At 40.8% G+C, this 19,897-nt stretch overlaps 1 protein-coding gene across 1 annotated transcript; it reads right to left on the bottom strand.

Annotated features, from left to right (window-relative positions):
- Positions 1-941: 941 nt before the first annotated feature.
- Positions 942-5,983, bottom strand: klf9 (Kruppel-like factor 9). The gene is made up of 2 exons (XM_041787965.1): positions 5,146-5,983; positions 942-2,950 (listed from the first exon to the last, which is right to left on the bottom strand). Exons 1-2 carry the CDS (start codon positions 5,546-5,548, stop codon positions 2,670-2,672), a joined length of 684 nt encoding a protein of 227 aa, XP_041643899.1. The 5' UTR covers positions 5,549-5,983; the 3' UTR covers positions 942-2,669.
- Between the last annotated feature and the right edge of the window lie 13,914 nt (positions 5,984-19,897).

Here is a 19,897-nt window from a genome sequence, read left to right as displayed (position 1 = left end):
TTAAAGTGTCCAGATGTGCAAGCATCAAATTATATTGACCATGATGAATTTATGGAACCATTAAAAGGGTAAAACATCCAAGGGGGTGAATATGTTTTTTTATATGTCAGAAATTAGCAACTACACTGATTATGATGCAGTATGTTTTTTGCAGTGTCCAATGTAAAATTTACTACACAATAGGGCCACTTGAAACAAAAAATGTAAACTTCCCAAACACTACCATAGAATATACTACAGACTTGCCATGTTTTCACTTTCTTGTATTAAATCTTTAAATAAACTTTACTTCTGATCAAAACTACCAAGATTAAATTTGATTTTAGGGAAAATTCCACAACTAGCCATCATGTATTCTATAATCAATGATGTTTTTTTTTCATCATCAGAAACTACAATGAAATCTAGAGATCAAACTATCATGTAAATGGATACATTCTGTTTTAATGTTTTAATATTTGATAGTTTTATCAGGGCCTTTGATGATTAAAAAAGATTAAATCCAATAGCATAGGTAAAAATATACTTCTGAATATTTTGGGAAGTGGACATATTTTTACTTAATGTAGCTCCAAAAGGTATTAAATGTGTTCACAGTGTATTATAGACCTATTTAAAAAAACTGACATCAGAATTGCAAAATTTATCAAGGAAAAATCTTACAAAGTATCATGTTGTAACACAGTAAAAATGGCTGCAAAATAAAAGTTAAAAAATCAGACTTTTTAACCAAAAAGTCCAGATTTAATAAGAAGGGAGGACTTCTTGGTTGATTTTTTTTCTGGTGTTAGAACAACTTTATATTTTAAATTGAGTCTTATTTCTGCACATACCCATATGCACAAAAATAAAAATAAGAGTAAAATATATAGTCGAAAATAAAATAACAGGACTTCTTCATCAATATTATGCAATATGACACGCAGGTAATGAGCAAAGAATTAGAAAGAAAAAACCTTTTAATGTTAAAACTGTTGAGCAGTAATTATTACACAGTCATGTATATTGCAATGATATGGGTCTGCACAGACAGTCCCTGATTACGGTACAGTAGCATCAGAAGTAACGGCTTCAACCTGAAAGGCACCAACATCTAATCACAGTTGTCAAAATGGCAACAAATAAAAACAGAATTCACTTTACAAATGTTTATAATTTTAGTCCATTAAGAATGAAACCTCAGTTTACACTCTGCCTGGATGCTGTAATGCGTTATGTGGCACGTATAAAAGAAAACTCAGAATATAAACAATGCTTGCGGCTCCTGTAGCTGACGAGTAAGACCTCTTGTCTCTTCATTTCTATTATAAAAGATTATATTTTAAAAAAATGTACCAAACAAATACATACAAACACGCAGCACAATGTAGTTAATTGATTTATAAACACAGCTATCATTAGAGCGGGCCTCAAACGGACAGAAAATTCAAAAAAGTATGGAATTCTGTTGTGAGAAATGTTGTGCTTCCACGTCACCACCAGGGGGTGTGATTCTGCTAGGTATGACATTGCACCGCATTATTCCCTGAAATGATGCAGTCCAGATACAGAGTAAAGTGTTTCGATGTGCAGCAGCCGGCACTGTTGGCGAATGAGACAGTCAACAAAAAGAATGTGACAATGTTTGTTTAGGTAGTTTGTCCACAGTTTGAAAGTGTAGAAATTCCTCTCTGGTACAAAAACCCCTGAAGGCACAGACGTCCTTGTTTACAGTTTACAGACTTTAACTTAACATGAATTATGTTCTTTACCTTAAAAAGTGTTCAAGTGAAGAAGAAGTGTTTACTTCTAACGTTTGACCCTGTTGTGTTTTCCTGCACTGTTACCACAACTCAAGGCTGATGATCAACACCTGTGTATGTGTAATATCGTCTTTCCAAAGGTATTATGGTGTGCTTATTTCCAAGTATATCATTATGTCACAACATGAAGCTTTCAACACGCTGCCTATACATTTAAGCTCACAATATATCTGACTTACTAAGTCCATAGCCAAACATACAACATTCTGTAATTCTCTATATAATAGCTTTTTCTTATTACTCTCTAAATAACATTTAACTACAGTATACTGAGTATATAATCCATCCAAAAGATACTCTGTTTTCATCTATTTACATGATAATACTGTTGCTATTCTGTACATTCGCCTTGTCCTTGACAGGAGAGCAACTGCACATTTATGAGTGTATGTGTGCAACAATGATATTCACTTAAGCAGTATTTCCTATTGTTCTATTGTAAATGATGGCTGTGCTGCTAAGTGAGCACATGTAGTGTCTAAAAATGTGTATGTACATGAATGCCTCTTGGATTGCAGGTTGATTTCAGAAAAACTATACACAGCAAATTAAAGAATTAAAAAAGGCAAAGCAACTGGAACCTGTGTGACAGGCATTAAATAAGCCCAAATATAAACCTATCACCTCATGCAATGAGAGGGGGAGGCTCTGCTTTGACCACAGTGGCTTCTCATTAATGATTGTTTGCTGTTGCATATTCTAACATGCATTAACAAACTTTCTGAATAGTGGTCTGCTTGGTTTGTCTGTCTGGACAGGATTTATGTAAAGGTGCACACATCACACACGTGGCCGTGCCTGTGTTTGTACAAGGCTCACTCTAATGCATGTTCCTTTATGTATCTATGTACACTGTGTGGGTGTTTCTCACACCCCAGATGGGCTTTGGTCTCCGGAGTCAGAGGAGGACACGGATACGGAGCAGCGGCGTCTCTTGGCCGCGCCGCAGCCCTGGAGCATGCTGGGATGGAAGCCTGCGTGTCGCCGGGCATGTTTGGTCAGGTGGTCGCTCCTCATGAAGCACTTGTCACACAGCGGACAGTTGAAGCGCTTCTCACCCGTGTGTGTGCGGTAGTGACGTGTCAGCTCGTCTGACCGGGAGAACTTCTTACCACAATCTGGCCAGGTGCACTCGAATGGGCGCTCACCTGAGGGAAAACACATAAACATGCACACGCAGATTTATAACAGCAAAGTTTGAGGACTTTCCTTTGATTGCATAACACGCTCAACTTTAACCCCTTGAGTTTTGCTGATATTGGCTTCCTTTCTTATTGTTTTGGGACCAACAGGCCATGCTGCTTTGTCTGTAATAATATCAATAATGTTTACTTTAGTATTATTCTGCTGCCTCTGCCTTTATTAAAACCCCAGCATGTAGAAAATTTTGGGGTTTAAACCCCTACCTTTGCAACATCTGATGGCAACAATAAATTTGAGAAATTACCGTAAAGTTTGCACCTGTGCACCTCTGTTTTAACACTGAAAATAATACTTCTGTTCAATGCAAACTCGTTCATGGAAAAAGAATGTATTCTTTGTTGTCCTCAACAGAGACTGTAATAGTTTTGAGGCCAATAAACTAAGTGGTCATCTCGAAGACTATTTCTAAATGTACTGTTCCATCATTAGACATTTCGTTAGCCTTATAAGTGAGGATGAGCATCGAAATCCGGTACCAACATAGTACTGGTTCCAACACATCCAAAGACAGATTTTAGTGCTTCATTTTGGTACCTCACCACCCCAACGGGATCCTTCTCACTCCAGGGGAAGGCACAAAATACATTATGTGAAGACACTACACCGGCTTCCTTTAATTTTATATTCTAATGGCATTTTATTTCCTGATTTCTGATTCATTTACAAAATTGATACAGCTTTCATTCAGCTGCCGGGTATCAACACACTTTTTTTCTCTTACATGTATCGATTCAAGTATCGTTTAGGCACCGGCACCTTTTGGAAAAGTATCAGTTGGGTGTTGATATCAGAAAAAAACACAAAGTTTACCCAACCCTACTTATTAGAGAGCGTGAATGCTGTTTAACAGTTTGCCAATATTAATCTCTGATACTGAGTTATGATATTTTCATTTAACTGTGTTTAAAGTATATGATACCCAAAATGCAATCAAATTCTTTAAAGGCGTGTCCAAAAAGAACCAAAAACATAACTAACCAGTCATTCAGCATTTTTCATTTACATCCATTCTTTCAGACATTAATTCAGAGCAAATTTCTAGCTCTTGTGAGAAAACGGCTTTTAATTAATCAAAAAGAAAAAAAACAAGATACAAAAAAAAGCCAGAAATCAGTGGAGGGAGAAAGTACAGCGGTCCACTAAAAGTGTGGATTCCTGTTTTTTTTTTTTTCCACCGAAATCTAAAATTTTGTGATGTCCTGACTACTAAATAACCAACTCGTTCTTGGAACAATAACACAACATATTGATTTAAAAATAATGAACCAAGATAAGAAATCTAAAAAAAAACAAAAAAAAAAAGGAAAAAAGCCTCATGGCTTCCCTCCTCTTGCACGTGCTCCACTGAACCACATGTCTACCCTTGTTTACAGCCCGACTCCAGTGGGGAGGAGGAGGAGGATGACGTATGAGGAAATAGTGGTGCAGAGAGGTTACCTCAGGACAAGAACATGTGGGGACAACAGTGTCGCAGTGACCTGCAAGTGAATTATAAGCCAAGATGTCGACATTTACGACACTGTCACTCGCTGTTGTTACAATAACGTTTATTAAAGGAAATTCATCTTTAATCTCTGATGCTTTATTAATAAGAGTAATGCTTGGGTGGGCGTTATTTTGGATGTCATCGTGTCTAGTGCTGCTTGTGGATGACTTATTCCAGCTCAACAATCTAACGTGAAGCGCAAATATGGGCGGCGGCACGCGATGTTCCTGTATCTCGGTGTGGGTGCGTGTCAAAAGCACATTAAAACTCAGCCCCCCGCGATTTCTAAGATAACCCCCACCCCACCCTCACCCGTCCTCCCCTCTCAGCCTGCCTTTGGCCCGTTATGGTCCCGTCAGTCACACCCCCAGCAAGGGGCAAATTTCACAGGACCGCCTTTCCTATAATCTGTTATTCATTACAGGAACATGTGGTGTCTCACTCATGTCACAGCTTTGGACAATAAGCCAGCTTTATAACATCACAGGTATTCATCAGCACTAAAGTATCACTTTATAATTACATGTGGGTCACTGGCTATAACAGTCTGCTTAGAATAAAACAGCTGGATGTAGTTTAAACTCATGTAAACAAAGAGCTGAATACTACTGATCGCAGACTGGTTTGGCTGTCATCAACAGAGCGCCTGCTTACCAGTGTGCACCCTTAGGTGGGCTTTGAGGTGGGATGACTTGCCGTACATCTTCCCACAGCCCGTGAAAGGGCAGCAGTGTCTCTTCTCGGGACACTCCTGTCTCACGGCTACCACCTCCGTCGCCGCCCTCTTGTTCCGGGACTGTTTGGGTGGCACCGAGCCCCTCTGGCTGTCCCCGGCGTTCAACCGGCAACTCCCCCGCTCCTTCTCCACCGAGCCGGCGCCGCTGCCTCCGAGACATCTGCCGCCTCCTCCGACGTTAGGTCTGCATTTGTTCAAGTCCAATAAAATCATAGCCACCATGAGTAAAGTCCTGTTCTCAGGGGTCTCTTTCAAAATGTCCTCTGTCCGCCCCGGTGTTCTGGTGGGGACACAGTCTGCAGAGAGCTCGACCTCCGACATCTCCACAGAAGAGAAAGAAAGAAAGAGAGAAAGGGGAGATAAATCTAAAGTAGCTCTTTAGAAAATTTACCCGATAAAACGGATCGTTAGAGGCAATCAGCCCTCAGTCCTCCCAGGAAACATGTGGTTAACCATCCACACGTGTCGTCTTCAATGTGACTATTCCGCAAAGGCTGCGTTTTCTCGTTCAGGGTGCAGGGTGGAGAAATAAACACCCCCACGGTAAAGATAGCAGCATGTAACGCTCCCGGTTCCTCCTCTCTCCTTCCTCCTTTAGTTCTGAATCTTTCTCTGACCGCCGGGTCAATAAAAACACTGCGCTTTTCCACTAAGCTATCGCGTCTGCGTTTATTCCGCCTTTCTTTGCGCTGCCACACATGCGTCAACTTGTCCTATTTCACTGCGAGAAGCTCCTCTCGAACTCCAAGAAACAATTTCGCGGAATCCCACGGTGTCATGAGAAAACTGGCCTGTGATTGGCTGGAAAGAAACGTGACTCGCTTTATGAAATTGCCTATACAAGGGAGAGTGATGGAACACTGGACCAATCAGAGGTAGGGAATGGTTGAAGGAGGGCGGAACCAGATTGATGCTGCCTTCAGAAACCCAAGAGGACTGGGAAATTTGGGTATCCCTAGTTAATAGATTGATACGTGTTCATTTCGACAATATAAATAAAAAAAAATCGAACCAACCACTGAAAAAACAGCAGATGTGTTTAACATTGTAAATGTAAAACTATTTCAGTAACACAAATAGAACATTTGACAAAGATGAGCATGCTGGAGCAACAATTTATATATATATATACTCATTGGCCTCCTGTTCAGCCACTGGTCCATTAATTTGCTGTCAATGAGGGAAAAACTCTGGGGACTTTCATCACCCAGGACCTTAGGTGGGAGCTGAAGCACAACAGAGGATGGACTACCTGAACATACATAACCCATCTCTCCACTACCTGTAACCTAATCACCAGTATAGCTGCACATCTGGACAGCTTCTCCATTTTGGAACCTTGTACATACTTTTGTGATGTTTATATTGTATCTTAAATTGTCATTATGCCACTTTATTTTTCTGTAAAAATCTGTTTCAAGTTTCTAGTCCGTTATTTTTTATTGATCTCTTAACGTTTGTTTTCTTCTTCCATGTTATCAGTTTCGCACCAAGTACCAAGTCATATTATTTGTTTGTGGCAATAAAACTCGATTCTGATTCTAAAAGAGAAACAGCAGATCAATCCCACAAGACACCCAAACATACGTTTTCGATACATACTTGAAACAGAATTCAGTCTAATGTGAATAAGTTAACATCCTCCGTTTTTTTCTCTATTTCCCATGACAATGTCCGCTTTACTTCTTCCTGAACAATAAAGGTAAAATTTACGACATATCCTGAAGAGGCAGCAGCTCAGGTCCTAAAATGAACCCATGAAGCCACGCCCCCATAGGCCCACACTGTTGCCTCATGCTGGCGGAGCCTGTTTACTGCGGAAGCTGTTTATTGTAGATTTCTATAAGGACGGTTTATATGTTTGTATGTTTGTAAAGCAACAGGCCTGGGGGGCTCAGTTTGTGAAATCATAAAAACATTTCTGACCCACTGCCATAGTTAAAGATGGTTTGAAAGAAGCGTAACTGCTGGTGCGCGAGAGCAAACGAGAACAGAAGGAACGAAAAACCTCAGGATTGTTTTCAGGGAACAGATGTACCCGTACTGATAACAAAACACCGAATAGCGTCTAAATTTATCATTTTTTCACGATAACCCCAAAGACGGCAAAACAACTGGCAGACTTTAGACGCCCTGTATGGCGCGTAGAGGCTACATAGTGCTTTAAATTTTATACACTTGATGGTTTAGAAACCAATGGCCGCTGGTTTAGGTGGCCGTCCAGCCTTCAGCTGCAACACTATTCGTCTTGCAGGTGTCAATCAGTGAAGGTCAAACCATACAAGCGACATAAGGCTACAGTAATGCAGCTGCTGTTATTTACACCAGACGCAGGACTGAAAGGGTAGGCCACTTAAAGGATTATTTCTTAACATACTCCAGGGTCCTCATTCCTCATGATGTCCGTGTTTCAGTAGAAGAATGTGAGATACGGGGCGTTATATGCTCTTGTTATAGTCACATAGGCTAGTGGCTTCTAACCAGAGGTGTGGTTAAGACATCGGTCTGTGTCATGGAGGAGTCATGTGTGTTGTTGTCTTAGAGCAGTGATACTCAACACGTGGCCACGTGGTTCTTTCGGGATGATTTGTGGCTCTTTAATGTCTTCATTTGAAATATTTTCCCCCCAGAGTACCTTAAAAAAGGGAAACTTTGACCTCAGAAATTATCCATTGCAAGTCACTTTAATCAGTCTGTTTCCATCTCTTATACAGTAGCTTTAAATGTCAAATTTAATTGTGAACCTTATTTTTGTCTGCATGTTTCCATTGCCCTTGTTCCCATTTTTTACCCATTTTTTCACTTTCAATCCCTTTTAACTGTCTTTACCCCATTTCTGCCACTTCTTTTTGCAACTGTTATCCCATTTCTGCCACTTTTATCCTGCTTTTTGCAATTTTTGCCCCTTTTCTACCATTCTATTTTGCCATTTTCACCCATTTTAGTTGCCTTTTGCCATCAAATGCCACTTTTCCTCCCGTTTTGCCACTTTCGTTCCCCTTCTTCACACTTTTCTGCTTGTTTTGCCCATTTTTGCTTTTCACTCTTTATTTTGCCACTTTTTGACCATTTTTGCCACCTGTGATTTTCTTTGTCACTTCTCACCAGTTTTGCAGCTTCCTGCTCTTTTCTGCCTCCTTTTTTTCTCATCTCTACCACTTTACATCCATTATTTGCCATTTTATGCATATTTTGCCTCTTTTCACCCATTTTTTTGCCACTTTTTGACAATATTTGCCTCTTAATTTATTTTAGATGCCACTTTAACGCATTTTTCACAACAGATTGTGGCTCTTGCAAATGTATTTTCCAACAATTTGGCTCTTTTGTTGAGCAGGGTTGAGCAACACTGTCTTAGAGTGTAAAATAATCCACCCTCTGTGACCCATAAGGCTTTAGCTGCAGACAGGTCGCACTTTGTGTCCCTGGTTCACTTATGTGCTGTGATCCTAATTTAGCTCAGTCCTCCACTTGTCCCCAAAGCTGCTCTTGAACTCTATAACACTGATGTAAACTCACTTGACACTTGGCATAAGGTTAGTCTGTATGTTCAAGTTTGTGTGTGTCTCTTCATGACAGATAGCAAGTGTGGAGGCCACATTAAGTTCCATGAGAAATTGGCATTTTATGGCAGTTGCGGCCCAAGGGCCACATCAGGCCTGCCAAAGCTTACCATCCAACCCCCAGGATAAAACTACATTCCAAAAATTTGAGGGGGTACATTTTCTTTATTTGTAAAATTCCAAATTGTTGTAAAAGCAACCCCAAAAATAAATGGAAATTGAGACACTTTTAAAGGATTGACTTACAATTATATTCATTTCATGGAAATCCACCCATCAGCCAATATCGGCAAATATTCTACCAGAGGAAAAACATGCCTGTGCTTTCTTACACCTTGGTTTTGTGTATCCAGTGTAGTGCAGGGTAGAGTAGTACATTCAGAGAGTATTCAGACCCCTTCACTCTTCTCAATTCTGTTATGTTGCAGCCTGATGCTACAATCGTTTCAGGTCATTTTTTCCTCTCATTAATTTACACTCAGTACCCCATAATGACAAACTAAAAGCAGAATTTTAGAAAATTTAGCAAATTTATTAAAAAGAAAAAACTGAAATATAACACTGACATAAGGTCTAGACCCTTTACTCAGTACTAATTGAAGCACCTTTTAGCAGCAGTTACAGCCAAGTCTTTCTGAATATGTTACAAGTTTCCTCCACCCGGATTTGGGGATTTTCTGCCTTCTTTACACATCCTCTGAAGTTCATTCAGGTTGGATGGGGACCGTTGGTGGACAGTCATTTTCAGGTCTCTCCAGACATGTTCAATAGGGCTCAAGTCAGGGCTCTGACTGGGCAACTCTATGTTGTTCAGAGTTGTCCCTAAGCCACTCCTGTGTTGTCTTGGCTGTGTGCTTAGGGTCACTCTCATGTTGGAAGGTGAACCTTCAGCCCAGTCTGAGGTCCTGAGCGGAACAGGCTTTCATTAAGCGTATCTCTGTCCTTAGCTCCATTCAGATTTCTCTCAACTCTGACCAGTCTCCCAGTCCCTGCTGCTGAAAAACACCCCCACAGCATGATGCTGCCACCAGCATGCCTTTCTGTCAGGATGGTGTTGGGCAGTAACCTGACACGCCAGATGGATGTGTTTCACACATCCATCTGGGAAAGCTTCAATAAGAAACGTTTGAGAAAAGGCAGAGGCTTTGAAAAATCCTCAGAATATGATTGGATGAACGTTCTGTCTGTCATATCTCTACAGGCCAATCAGAGCAACAAAGCACGTGACATTGCTGCTAGCAAGCTGCACGTGCGCAGCTACTGAGGAATAACGCTAAACATGGCGACTATAGACATGTAAGTACTCGACTTTTGTCGTTTTTGAAAAGAAAACGACTAACTGCTGTTCTTTGTTCTTCTTTTAACGTTGTCAAGTTCTGATAAAACTGGCGCTTTAGCCGCATCCACGATAATCTCTCCCTCCATAACTGCACCAGCTCCTGCTGCTGCTTGTTTACGTCACAACTCTGCTGCCCCTCATCGCTGATTGGTCCTGTCACTTTCTAACCGGGCCCAAATGGTTCAGATGGGAGCTTTGCAAGATGGATTCGCCAGTGAAAAACAAGGAAACGGGTGTATCCATCTGCTTTGCAAGGTTAGTTGGGCAGGTGATGAGTGGTGCCTGGTTTTTCTTCAGACTAACATTTAGAATTGAGGCCAAACAGTTCAATCTTAGTTTCATCAGACAGAGAATCTTGTTGTAGTCAGGAACACTCTCGTCATACAGTTTACTATTTTATTGCAAGATGGATTATACAGTTTTCTTGGCAGAGAGGGCTCTGCTCAAAATATGCTCCCTGGGTTAGTCAAGTAGCATGCTTTAACTTTAAAGAGAGCATATAACTAGAAACACCCATATGGATACATTAATGACAATGTGTACTGAATACAATAAAGTTGGTTCAAAAGCAGGTGATACATAGTAACATAAATCTCAATATGATGGTGCAACAAGCTTTATGCTATAATGGAGGAGGCTGGGGTGGAGGAGGTTAAGCTTTGCCAGCGGCAGCAGTGTAGTGCATCAGCATTAATGCAAGCAAGGATTAGTGAGAAGAATGTCATGTGAGAGAAAGAGCTGTGATTGACTGTGGGAGCTGGGAGGGGATAATTGGGATCAGCTGGCCATCAGCTGATCCCGGCTGAGTGTATGACTATCATGTCCTGCATGAACTAATGCTAAGCTTCACTTTTCACAGTCTGAGAGTCCTTCAGGTTTGCAAACTCCAAGTGGAGTTTCATGTGTTTTGCACAGCGGAGAAGCTTACATCTAGTCACTCTGCCATAAAGCCCAAATCAGTGGAGGGCTGCTGTGATGGTTGTCCTTCTGGAACTTTGTTCTTGGTCATTTCTCTTACTAGCCCCCCCCCCCCCAGTTGCTTGGTTTGGCCAGACAACCAGCTCTGGAAAGAGCCCTGGTTGTGCCAGACTCTTTCCATTTTAAAAACATGGAGGCCACTGTGCTCTTGGGAAACTTCAGTGTAGTAGAACATTTTTTTTTTTTTGTGAATCATAATAAGCTACTCACTGAAGCAACAGAATTACAAGTGAGAAAACTAAAGGCCCACATTGGGTCGACTAAATATGCAGGATAACACAGGGTGGTTTTCTTACAAATGAAGGGGATAAATTAAGATTATAACCACTTCTCCTGGCACCTCTACACCACTGGGTGTATCTCATAAACTGAAGTCTTTTTGGACTGTTGTTCCTCTACTCATAAATCTAACACCTGGCTGTACAGTATATATCGAATGTTTCATAACCTCATATTGACCAGGTACACATCAGAGGCTGTGGGCTTTTATGAGCATGTTATGCAGTCATGATTGTTGGACTCTTACAGCCTTTATGACTGCTCCATGACAACTTAAAGTGAACTATGTGTATATTAGTCATAGTATTAAAACGGGTAAAAAAATTCCTGACACCCAATGTTAAGCATGTGTACATTAAATTTCATAAATAGTTGGATATTCCTTTCTAAAAATAAGATGAATAAAGTTGCAGCTCCTTTTCATCAATAATGATACATTTAAGCTGAGCTGAAATGTGGACACGCAGGAGTTTTGCAATGACTCATACTTTTTTCTGCATTATGAGAGGTAGGAGCCAGCCAAGCGTAATGCATTTCTTAATCCTGCAAAGCCAGAATTCCCACTCATTTAATTAGAGATGTTCTTTCAATAGGGCGTCAGTTATATGTATTTCCTCTGTGTTAACACAGCAGCCTGATGGACCTCTTCTCTTCTCAAGGCTTTACAGTGGAGTCTGGTGTCAGGCCTTTGTCTCCTGCACCATGTGATGTTTTTCATTTCCCTCAATTAAAGCAGACGCTGGTTTGTCAGGGAGGTGTGAAGCCAATGCCACACTATCTATTCAATATGCAGCACATGTGTGCTCATAATAACCTTTAACCTTATATGGATAGAGGCTCCTTATAATAGACTTATGATGCAGCTGCATGTGTTGTCGTGCATTAACATTAGTGTTAAGTAGCTCTATTAATCTCGCCTGACTGACAATACACACACATTTACGAGCCTATAAATACATTTATATACACTCAGCTTGAGTGTATGTAATGCAACTGGTCCACTTGGAAGTGTAACAAGACCCTGAGCTAAGAAAATGAGTGCAGTGGGTGGTTCATTCATGGGTGAAGTTCCTAGAAAATCCCACTCGGCTGTGGGGGTGCAGCAGCAGGAATTGAGCAAGGCTGCTTCTGTTGCACGAACTGTGTGGACAATAATTGGATATGCTCCACGTTGTTCCCCTAGGGCTGTTTTTGTCTGAGAATAAAGTGACTCAGATCATGTTATAACAGTCATAAAGGGAGGTGTTTTCCTGCTTTATTTGCACATGACTCAAACAAATCCCCATGTGGCTCTGTGCTTTCCTCACACCGTGATGAATGCTGACGTGGTCATCGATACTGCTGTAGCGTTACAGTTGGAAGTGTGGGAATGTCATGATGAAGCAGCATTTCACTGCAAGCAGAGGAGCACCACGCCTCCCCTGAACAAAAATATCCTCCTCTGTTCTGCTTAAATCCTGCATTTACTCCACGCCTACGGATAGATTTATGGTGATCCCTTCATTGAATGTGTCAAACGCTCGCACGATAGGAGACACGAGGTTGTAAGGTCCAAGAACAACTGCGGACAAAGTCTGTGTTTGAGCATAGTAAATGCGGTGTTAGCCCAAACAGAGAAGGAACTTCTCGCCTTCCTCTCGGATCGCCGAACTCCGCCTCTATTTTTGAATATTTGGTGGCAGATCCCCCAAATTTCCAGGAAAAACTCTGATCAAACAGTTTCTTGGCGGGAGCGCGTGTAGCCCACAGCCGCCCTCCAGCAGCTCCTCCTCCGGCTACGCAGTAAACAGTTCCCGGGAAGAGGAGGTGCTTCTCCTTCTCCTACGAGTCCCCTCTTCCCTCCTCACTAAAGTTCAAGAGTGCACACGGCGCTTCTGGGTCATGTTGTTATGCTGATGTGATGTGGTGATTGTGTCACAGATGGCAAGTTGTTTTTGAGTGCATGCGCGTGCGTGTTGCACCAGAGAGGAAGGCGGGTTGCACGTGCGCAATCTCGGTACAGGATGTTCCCTGCACGTTTGACGCACCAGAACTGAACAACCCCCTAAAGCAGACAGCTTAAGTTACTCCTGGTTACTCCACAGATAGAGATCAGATACACGCCCCCATCAGTGATAGAGTGATAAACTGTTACAAACTAAACAAACTAAAATGTCCAGAACACTGAAACTCATTCACAAATACATGTGCCTCAGAAAAAACAGAATATCATGAAAAAGTTTGTTTTTCCTGATTTAATCCAAGAAGTGAAACTTTCAGCTCTATCAGTATGAAGGGAAACATTTCACAACTTCTTTTGTTTTAATTTTGGTGATTACAGCTCACACAAAACAAAACCCCACAATCTTAAAATGTTAGAATATCACAAAACATCAGTCCAAATGCTCATTTATGCACTTAGTAAGCAAATTACTGCATATATCCGATGTGGCATGGAGCCAGCCAGTCTGTGGCACTGCTGGGGTGTTATGAAGCCCAGGTTGCTCTGATAGCAGCCTTCAGCTCGTCTGTGTTGTTGAGTCTGATGTCTCTTATCTTCCTCTTAACATTTCCCCAGAGATTTTTTACAGGGTCCAGGTCAGGCCAGCTGACTGCAAGCACAGTAAAACCATGGTGAGCAAACCAGTTTTTGGTAGTTTTGGTTTCACTGTGAGATGAAAGCTTCTCAGCTGCTCATACGGAAGTATGAAGTGCTCTAAAATCTCCTGGTAGAGCGCTGACAGCATTGATCCTGGACTTGATAAAGCACAGTGGACCAACAACAGATGATATGGCACCTCAAACCATCCCAAACCAAACCAAACTGAAAACACTGGACCTCAAGCACCTTGAATTCTGTGCCTCTTGGATCTTCCTCCAGACTCTGGGACCTTGATTTCCAAATAAAATTAAAACTTTACATTCATCTGAAAACAGGACTCTGGACCACTGAGCAACGGTCCAGTTCTTTTAGTCCAGGTGAGATGATGATGACTTCTGAGAACAGCCTGCCCTTTCAGCAATGACCTTATGTAGCTTACCCTCCTTGTGGAGGAAGACAATGATTGTCATCTGGGCACTTGTCAAGTCAGCAGTCTTCCCCATTAATGTGGTAGTGTGAACAGAACCAGAGCGAGGGGATGAAGGCTCAGGAAACCTTTGGACTTTTCCACAATATTCAAATATTTTGAGATGTGGATTTTTGATTTTCATGAGCTGTAATCTGTTATCAAGATTAAAACAAAATAGTCTTGAAATATTTCACTTTATATGAAATGAATCTAGAGTATATGGAATTTTAACTGCCAGTGGCAATATTACTTCAACCTGAACCACTCAGAATACACAACTTTTACTTCTGATAATGTTAGAAGCCTACATACTTTTACCCAGTAATATCAAATGATTAGCACTTAAATGTTCTAAAAATGCCAGACATTTGTTAGAAAATCAATGCCATTTAAGCACTGCCTGTGTAAAGTCAAATATAATGAAAATGTCCTTTTAAAGCTCCTGTTTTCAATTTTTAGCTTGTTGTGAAACAGACTGGTATTAAAACTTAAGTTTCTAAGCTCATTGAAATTGACAAGTCATTGGTTATTTCTATACTTCATTCTATATCCAGGGAGGCTGCAGAGGGGGGAGGTTAGAACAATTATAAGGGCCCATGACAGACACTATCTGACCCTAACCTCCAGTTTCCACAAACAGTGACCGCGCCGAGATCTGCCGGCAAATTGCACTGTGGAGCAAATCGCTCCCTCTCCAGTCTATTAGAGCTGTTCCACTGCCCACGCTCCAGTCCAGCAGTGGCAGCACCACTCCTTGATTCTCGTTGATCAGAAAGCTCCAAACAGGAAGTCACAAGTGTAGAATATTCAGTTCTTTCAAAATACGACCTAATGTACTCTCGATCGTAAATCGTCTCTATATCAACAGCGAGAACAAAGGGTCACCGAGAGGTCAATGGGTCACATAGCTACAACGGCCCCACTGACAAGGAAAAGTTGTCTTTTGAGGACATTTAGCCAAAGAATTTTATATAAAACCACAGATCCTTTAAGCAAACATTAACCTTTTAACTTCCTTATGTACTCAGCTAATGGTGGAAGCAATACTGTCATGGACTTATACCAGAATAGATAATAAATTAACCCTAAAAGGTAAAATAGTCCACTGTTTATATACTATTCCTGTGTGAACTCACAGTTGTCCCGTGAGCTCGGCCCACTGATCAGGGCTGCCCGCCACAGTGCAGCGCCCTAGACTCGCTTCCAGTGGGCGAGGTCGCTCGCCTTTGGTCAGAGCAAACCCACGGCGCTTTGGTGCACAGCGCGGTCATCATATGTGGAAATTGCAGGTAATACTAAAACATAATTTTCTTCTCAATAAAAACATATCAACATAAGAGAAGACTTTCTACACATTGAACTAATCCAAAATTCTAGGTTTCCTCTGTGTTTCTAATTTTCAGTCATGTCAGTCCTGCCTTGATCCTGGCACAAGTGCTTCTTGCCGGCAGTCAGTAAGGAGCACCGTGTCTGAGCCCTAATGCCTGTTTCAGACTGAGAGTGTTTGCCGCATGACAGCTGCAATGCATTTCAGCTCTGGCTTATGCCACCATAGCTTTCATACTGCAGGAGTTTGTACTGTATGTTGGCTTTATCTCTTTGCAGTCACAGCCCTGTCTTTCTTCACAAGTTTGACCTCAATACATCTACCTACAAGTGACAAAAATCCCTTTTTAACTGAGCTCTATAAGAGCAATGTGTGCAAATGAGGGGCGTTTCTCATAAATACAAAATGGGTTTTTACTTTGAAAAGCACAAACTGGAGGTATAGCCATACTGTTTATCTAACCTGTGTCATACTCTGCAGATGTGGACATAAATGTCTGCTAGATCAAGGTAAATATAGCTCTTTACTGGTCATTTTCACAGCGTGCGGTGAAAAATAGGCAACCTTCTATCCTCTGTGAGACGCATGCATGAGCTGTGATGCTGACACAGGCAGTCTGAAAACCCTGACTTGTTAACATGCATGCCGAAATGAGAATCAAGCTGTGATGCAGCGGTTATGATGTGGCCACACAGCCAGTCTGAAAAAGCAGTAACATACCAAATTAAGATATCACATAGGAAAGCATAAAAGAGAAAGGAGCAAGCTAACGGGAACACGTTTTTCTATAAAAGGTGAGTACAACTCACACAGTTAAAGAATGGTTTGAACTTACGCCTTAGATAGATCTTGTGCATGGTTGATTTGGGCTGATGTGGTGGGGCCAAATGCTAAATCCTTCATGGGGCCCACAGTTCCTTGACTGCATCACTTCTGCTGCTGTGTGGTAGGTGTCAGAAAAGTCATTTAGTCATTTTCACACATGCGTTCCTGAAAATTTCTTGAAAGTTTTAGGCAGACTGCCCCCGAAATCCTCCTGAGTTGGTTGTTCACACATGCATCTCACAGTGGGAGACTGTCCCTGTTGGATGGGGAGAGGGATCTCGAAAGGCAAGGCATGACGTTAGAATTACTTAGCAGAAGTGGCAGACGAAGCAATCTGCTGCATTAATGGCGCGGGCAACAGTGACCTGACTCTGAGGTTTTTCCTCCTTTATGACTCAGATCTGAGTTTTTCGCTGAAGGTTTGAGCAGCTTAAGTCAGATGGAAAATCATCTTTGTGGGTCCATGAAGCTCAAACAGGAGTCTGGTTAAGACAGCATTTAAAAAGTAATGTGAATGGAGAAAACAAACTGGCAAAACAGGAAACACAAGAAAGAGGATGCATTACTTTCATGTAGATCACATCCAAAGCTGGATTAACCTTTAGGGCAGAGGTAATGCCAATCAACTTGATGCTAGTCAGCGACAGAGCATTCAGAAAGTGGTAAAATACAAACATCAGGGCGACAGCTAAGTGGGAGCGTAAAACAGAAAATAACAAAGGACAGGGACATCAGACATGCTGAAAACTTGAGCTATAAAGTGAAAATAGATTGTTTTTTTTAACCAGCTACTTGGATCAGAGAGCTAATGGAAACAAGGGCAACTCAGCTAGCAGAAGTATTTCTTTAACTGGACAGCAGTAGTTTGCTATGATGGACCGGCCCATCCTGCTCCTGCAATGAGACTGCTGAGGGAAGCAATGGGTCACGGTTTGCCCAGGACATGAGTACCTTCCACAGCAAGATATACTGCCAAGCTTGTGTTTTCATCATGTGAGACATCACTCAGTAGCTTTCGCAAGTGGTATGCCAGTGTTTACATTAATTCAGAAAGCCAGATTGAACATTTGGACTTATGTTCTTGACATGATGACTCAGACACTGAATCACTTACTGGCCTTTATGCTACTTTTCTTCACTGTTGATTCTGTGGTGATAAATATTGGGGGGTTTGCAGGCGACAGCTATTGAGAGGCAGTTGAAAGTTGTTGCCCATGTGCATGATGCTATGTTAATCTAGCCCTGATCACACCATCATCATCCCCTCTAGCTTGCCTGGGGTGAAATTTCCTACATATCTCCTGCTACATTCTCACATCAGGTCACCCCGACTTCACAGGAATAATTAACCAGGGGTCTGATGAGAAAAGCTTGAGTAAAAAAAATCAGCTACCTGTGTTCACATGTGAAGTCTACCCAAAAATAACAGGAAGTTTTCAGAACATTTATGAGAAAATGTCGAGTTACACCACGCTGCAGACACAGCTTCTATTGACATTTTCCACTGTTAAGTATCAGTTTAACAGTATCTGTGATGTAACGGAGTCATCATTTTCACCAAAGCAGATTTGACTGTAAGGCATAATGTCAGAAATATCCAAGTAGACTTGCCGAAAGTTACCTGACTGGTAAACAATAGTAAGGGAGAGAAAAGCTTGTAAGATATCAACCTATTTATTTATTTATCTTTAACGACAAACAATTTATTCACCGTCTCAGCCAAATAAACTACAGTACCCACAATTCAAGAGTGTCACAGAGACGTCTCTGCTTTAATCATGGAAATATTTACCAGAATAACCTTAAATTATAGTGATGATATCATAATGTTAGTATTCTCAGTGTAAACACTAAAACAAAGAAAATGTAGCAAGAAAATATTTATACACAGCATCCACCTTATTCCTAGCTCCCAGGATTCTTTGCGTGAAATATGGGCGCAACTTCGGTCCTTTCTGTCTAAATGGGACATTGCATAGAAAAGAGATGTGAAACGTGATTATTAGAGCAATTTGGATATTAAAATATGTAAAGTTTGTCTGTTTCACCTCAAACGGGGTAATATTATTATATCTCTGCCCTCTACTAAAGAGTACAAAGTGACAACATTACCTCCTATAACCTAGACAAGCATATTTAGCTAACTTTATTACCTTCGTATCAATATAGTAATAGACAACCACGTTTTTTTAAATGAGTTTGGACACCACCTTCAGATAACATTTCTAGTTTGTGGGGTTGCTGAAATTCTTATCCCACCAGCTAATCTCTCTTAAAATGTGGGAATTATATTCATAAAATTATCCATGACTCAAGTTGTCAGCTCTTTAGTTTGGTAAATGTCAAGTTTTGAATTAATGATGAATTAATATTGATAGAATTACATCCCAAATGCACTTAAACAGTGAACAGCATGTTTAAAACACTGTTCTTAAAGACATATATTTAACTTTGTCACATAATAAGTACCAAGAACGAAGCAACAGGTACTGAGCATTACAGAAAATATGATTTAAAATTTTCAGCTCAATTAATTTTATAGATGTAACAAAAATGAAGCAATATTCATTGCAGCAAATATTTATTTCAGAACAACCACTGTTGGTACTAAATCACTTTAGTAAGCCCTTGGAAGAATCGCAGTTTTGCTCTTATTGTTACTGTACGGGAAGTTCCACCCACATTTATAGCTACAGTAGCGCCCCAGGAATAAGGTGGTATCCACCTTATTTACTTATTTACAGCTTACAATACAAACAATGTGAACATGTGATTACAAAAATATATCAATGTTTACAAATTCGAGGTGAATTCCTATTGAAACAACTCTCATTCGTAGTAAGCATCTATCGTTAGCTGCTGTACTAGGATACATGTATTTAATGTACTTCTGCTTTAGCACCGGAAGTTTTACCCACATTCAGATTTACAGTAGTGGTCCCAGAAATAAGGTGGATAAATAATAATAATCATAACAGATTGTGGGATTTGCAGTTTCTTCATCCTAATAAAAAAAATATGTACACTCCTGTACTATTCTTTCTGTATTCATATGTCGTTTGTGCACCAAATCAAATCTTTTGTAGGTAGCTGGTTAGCTTGGATCCTGAATTACTGGCAGAAACGGTGAGTGCCACACAAGAGCTTTAAATCATTATGTTATATTTTGATACAAGTGCCAGAGGGATGTGGTATTTAGCCAGTATTTACCGGTTATTAGCCAGTTAATGGGTTATTAATGGTCAAAATATCCATCAGAAAAAAAAGCCAATTACCAAGTAAGTAAATGGTGAATAATTATATTGTATA

This window comes from Cheilinus undulatus, linkage group 5 (assembly GCF_018320785.1).
Source record: "Cheilinus undulatus linkage group 5, ASM1832078v1, whole genome shotgun sequence".
Classification (NCBI taxonomy): domain Eukaryota; kingdom Metazoa; phylum Chordata; class Actinopteri; order Labriformes; family Labridae; genus Cheilinus; species Cheilinus undulatus.
Note: the sequence above shows the minus strand (reverse complement) of the source record. Positions and strands in the feature narration are given on the sequence as shown.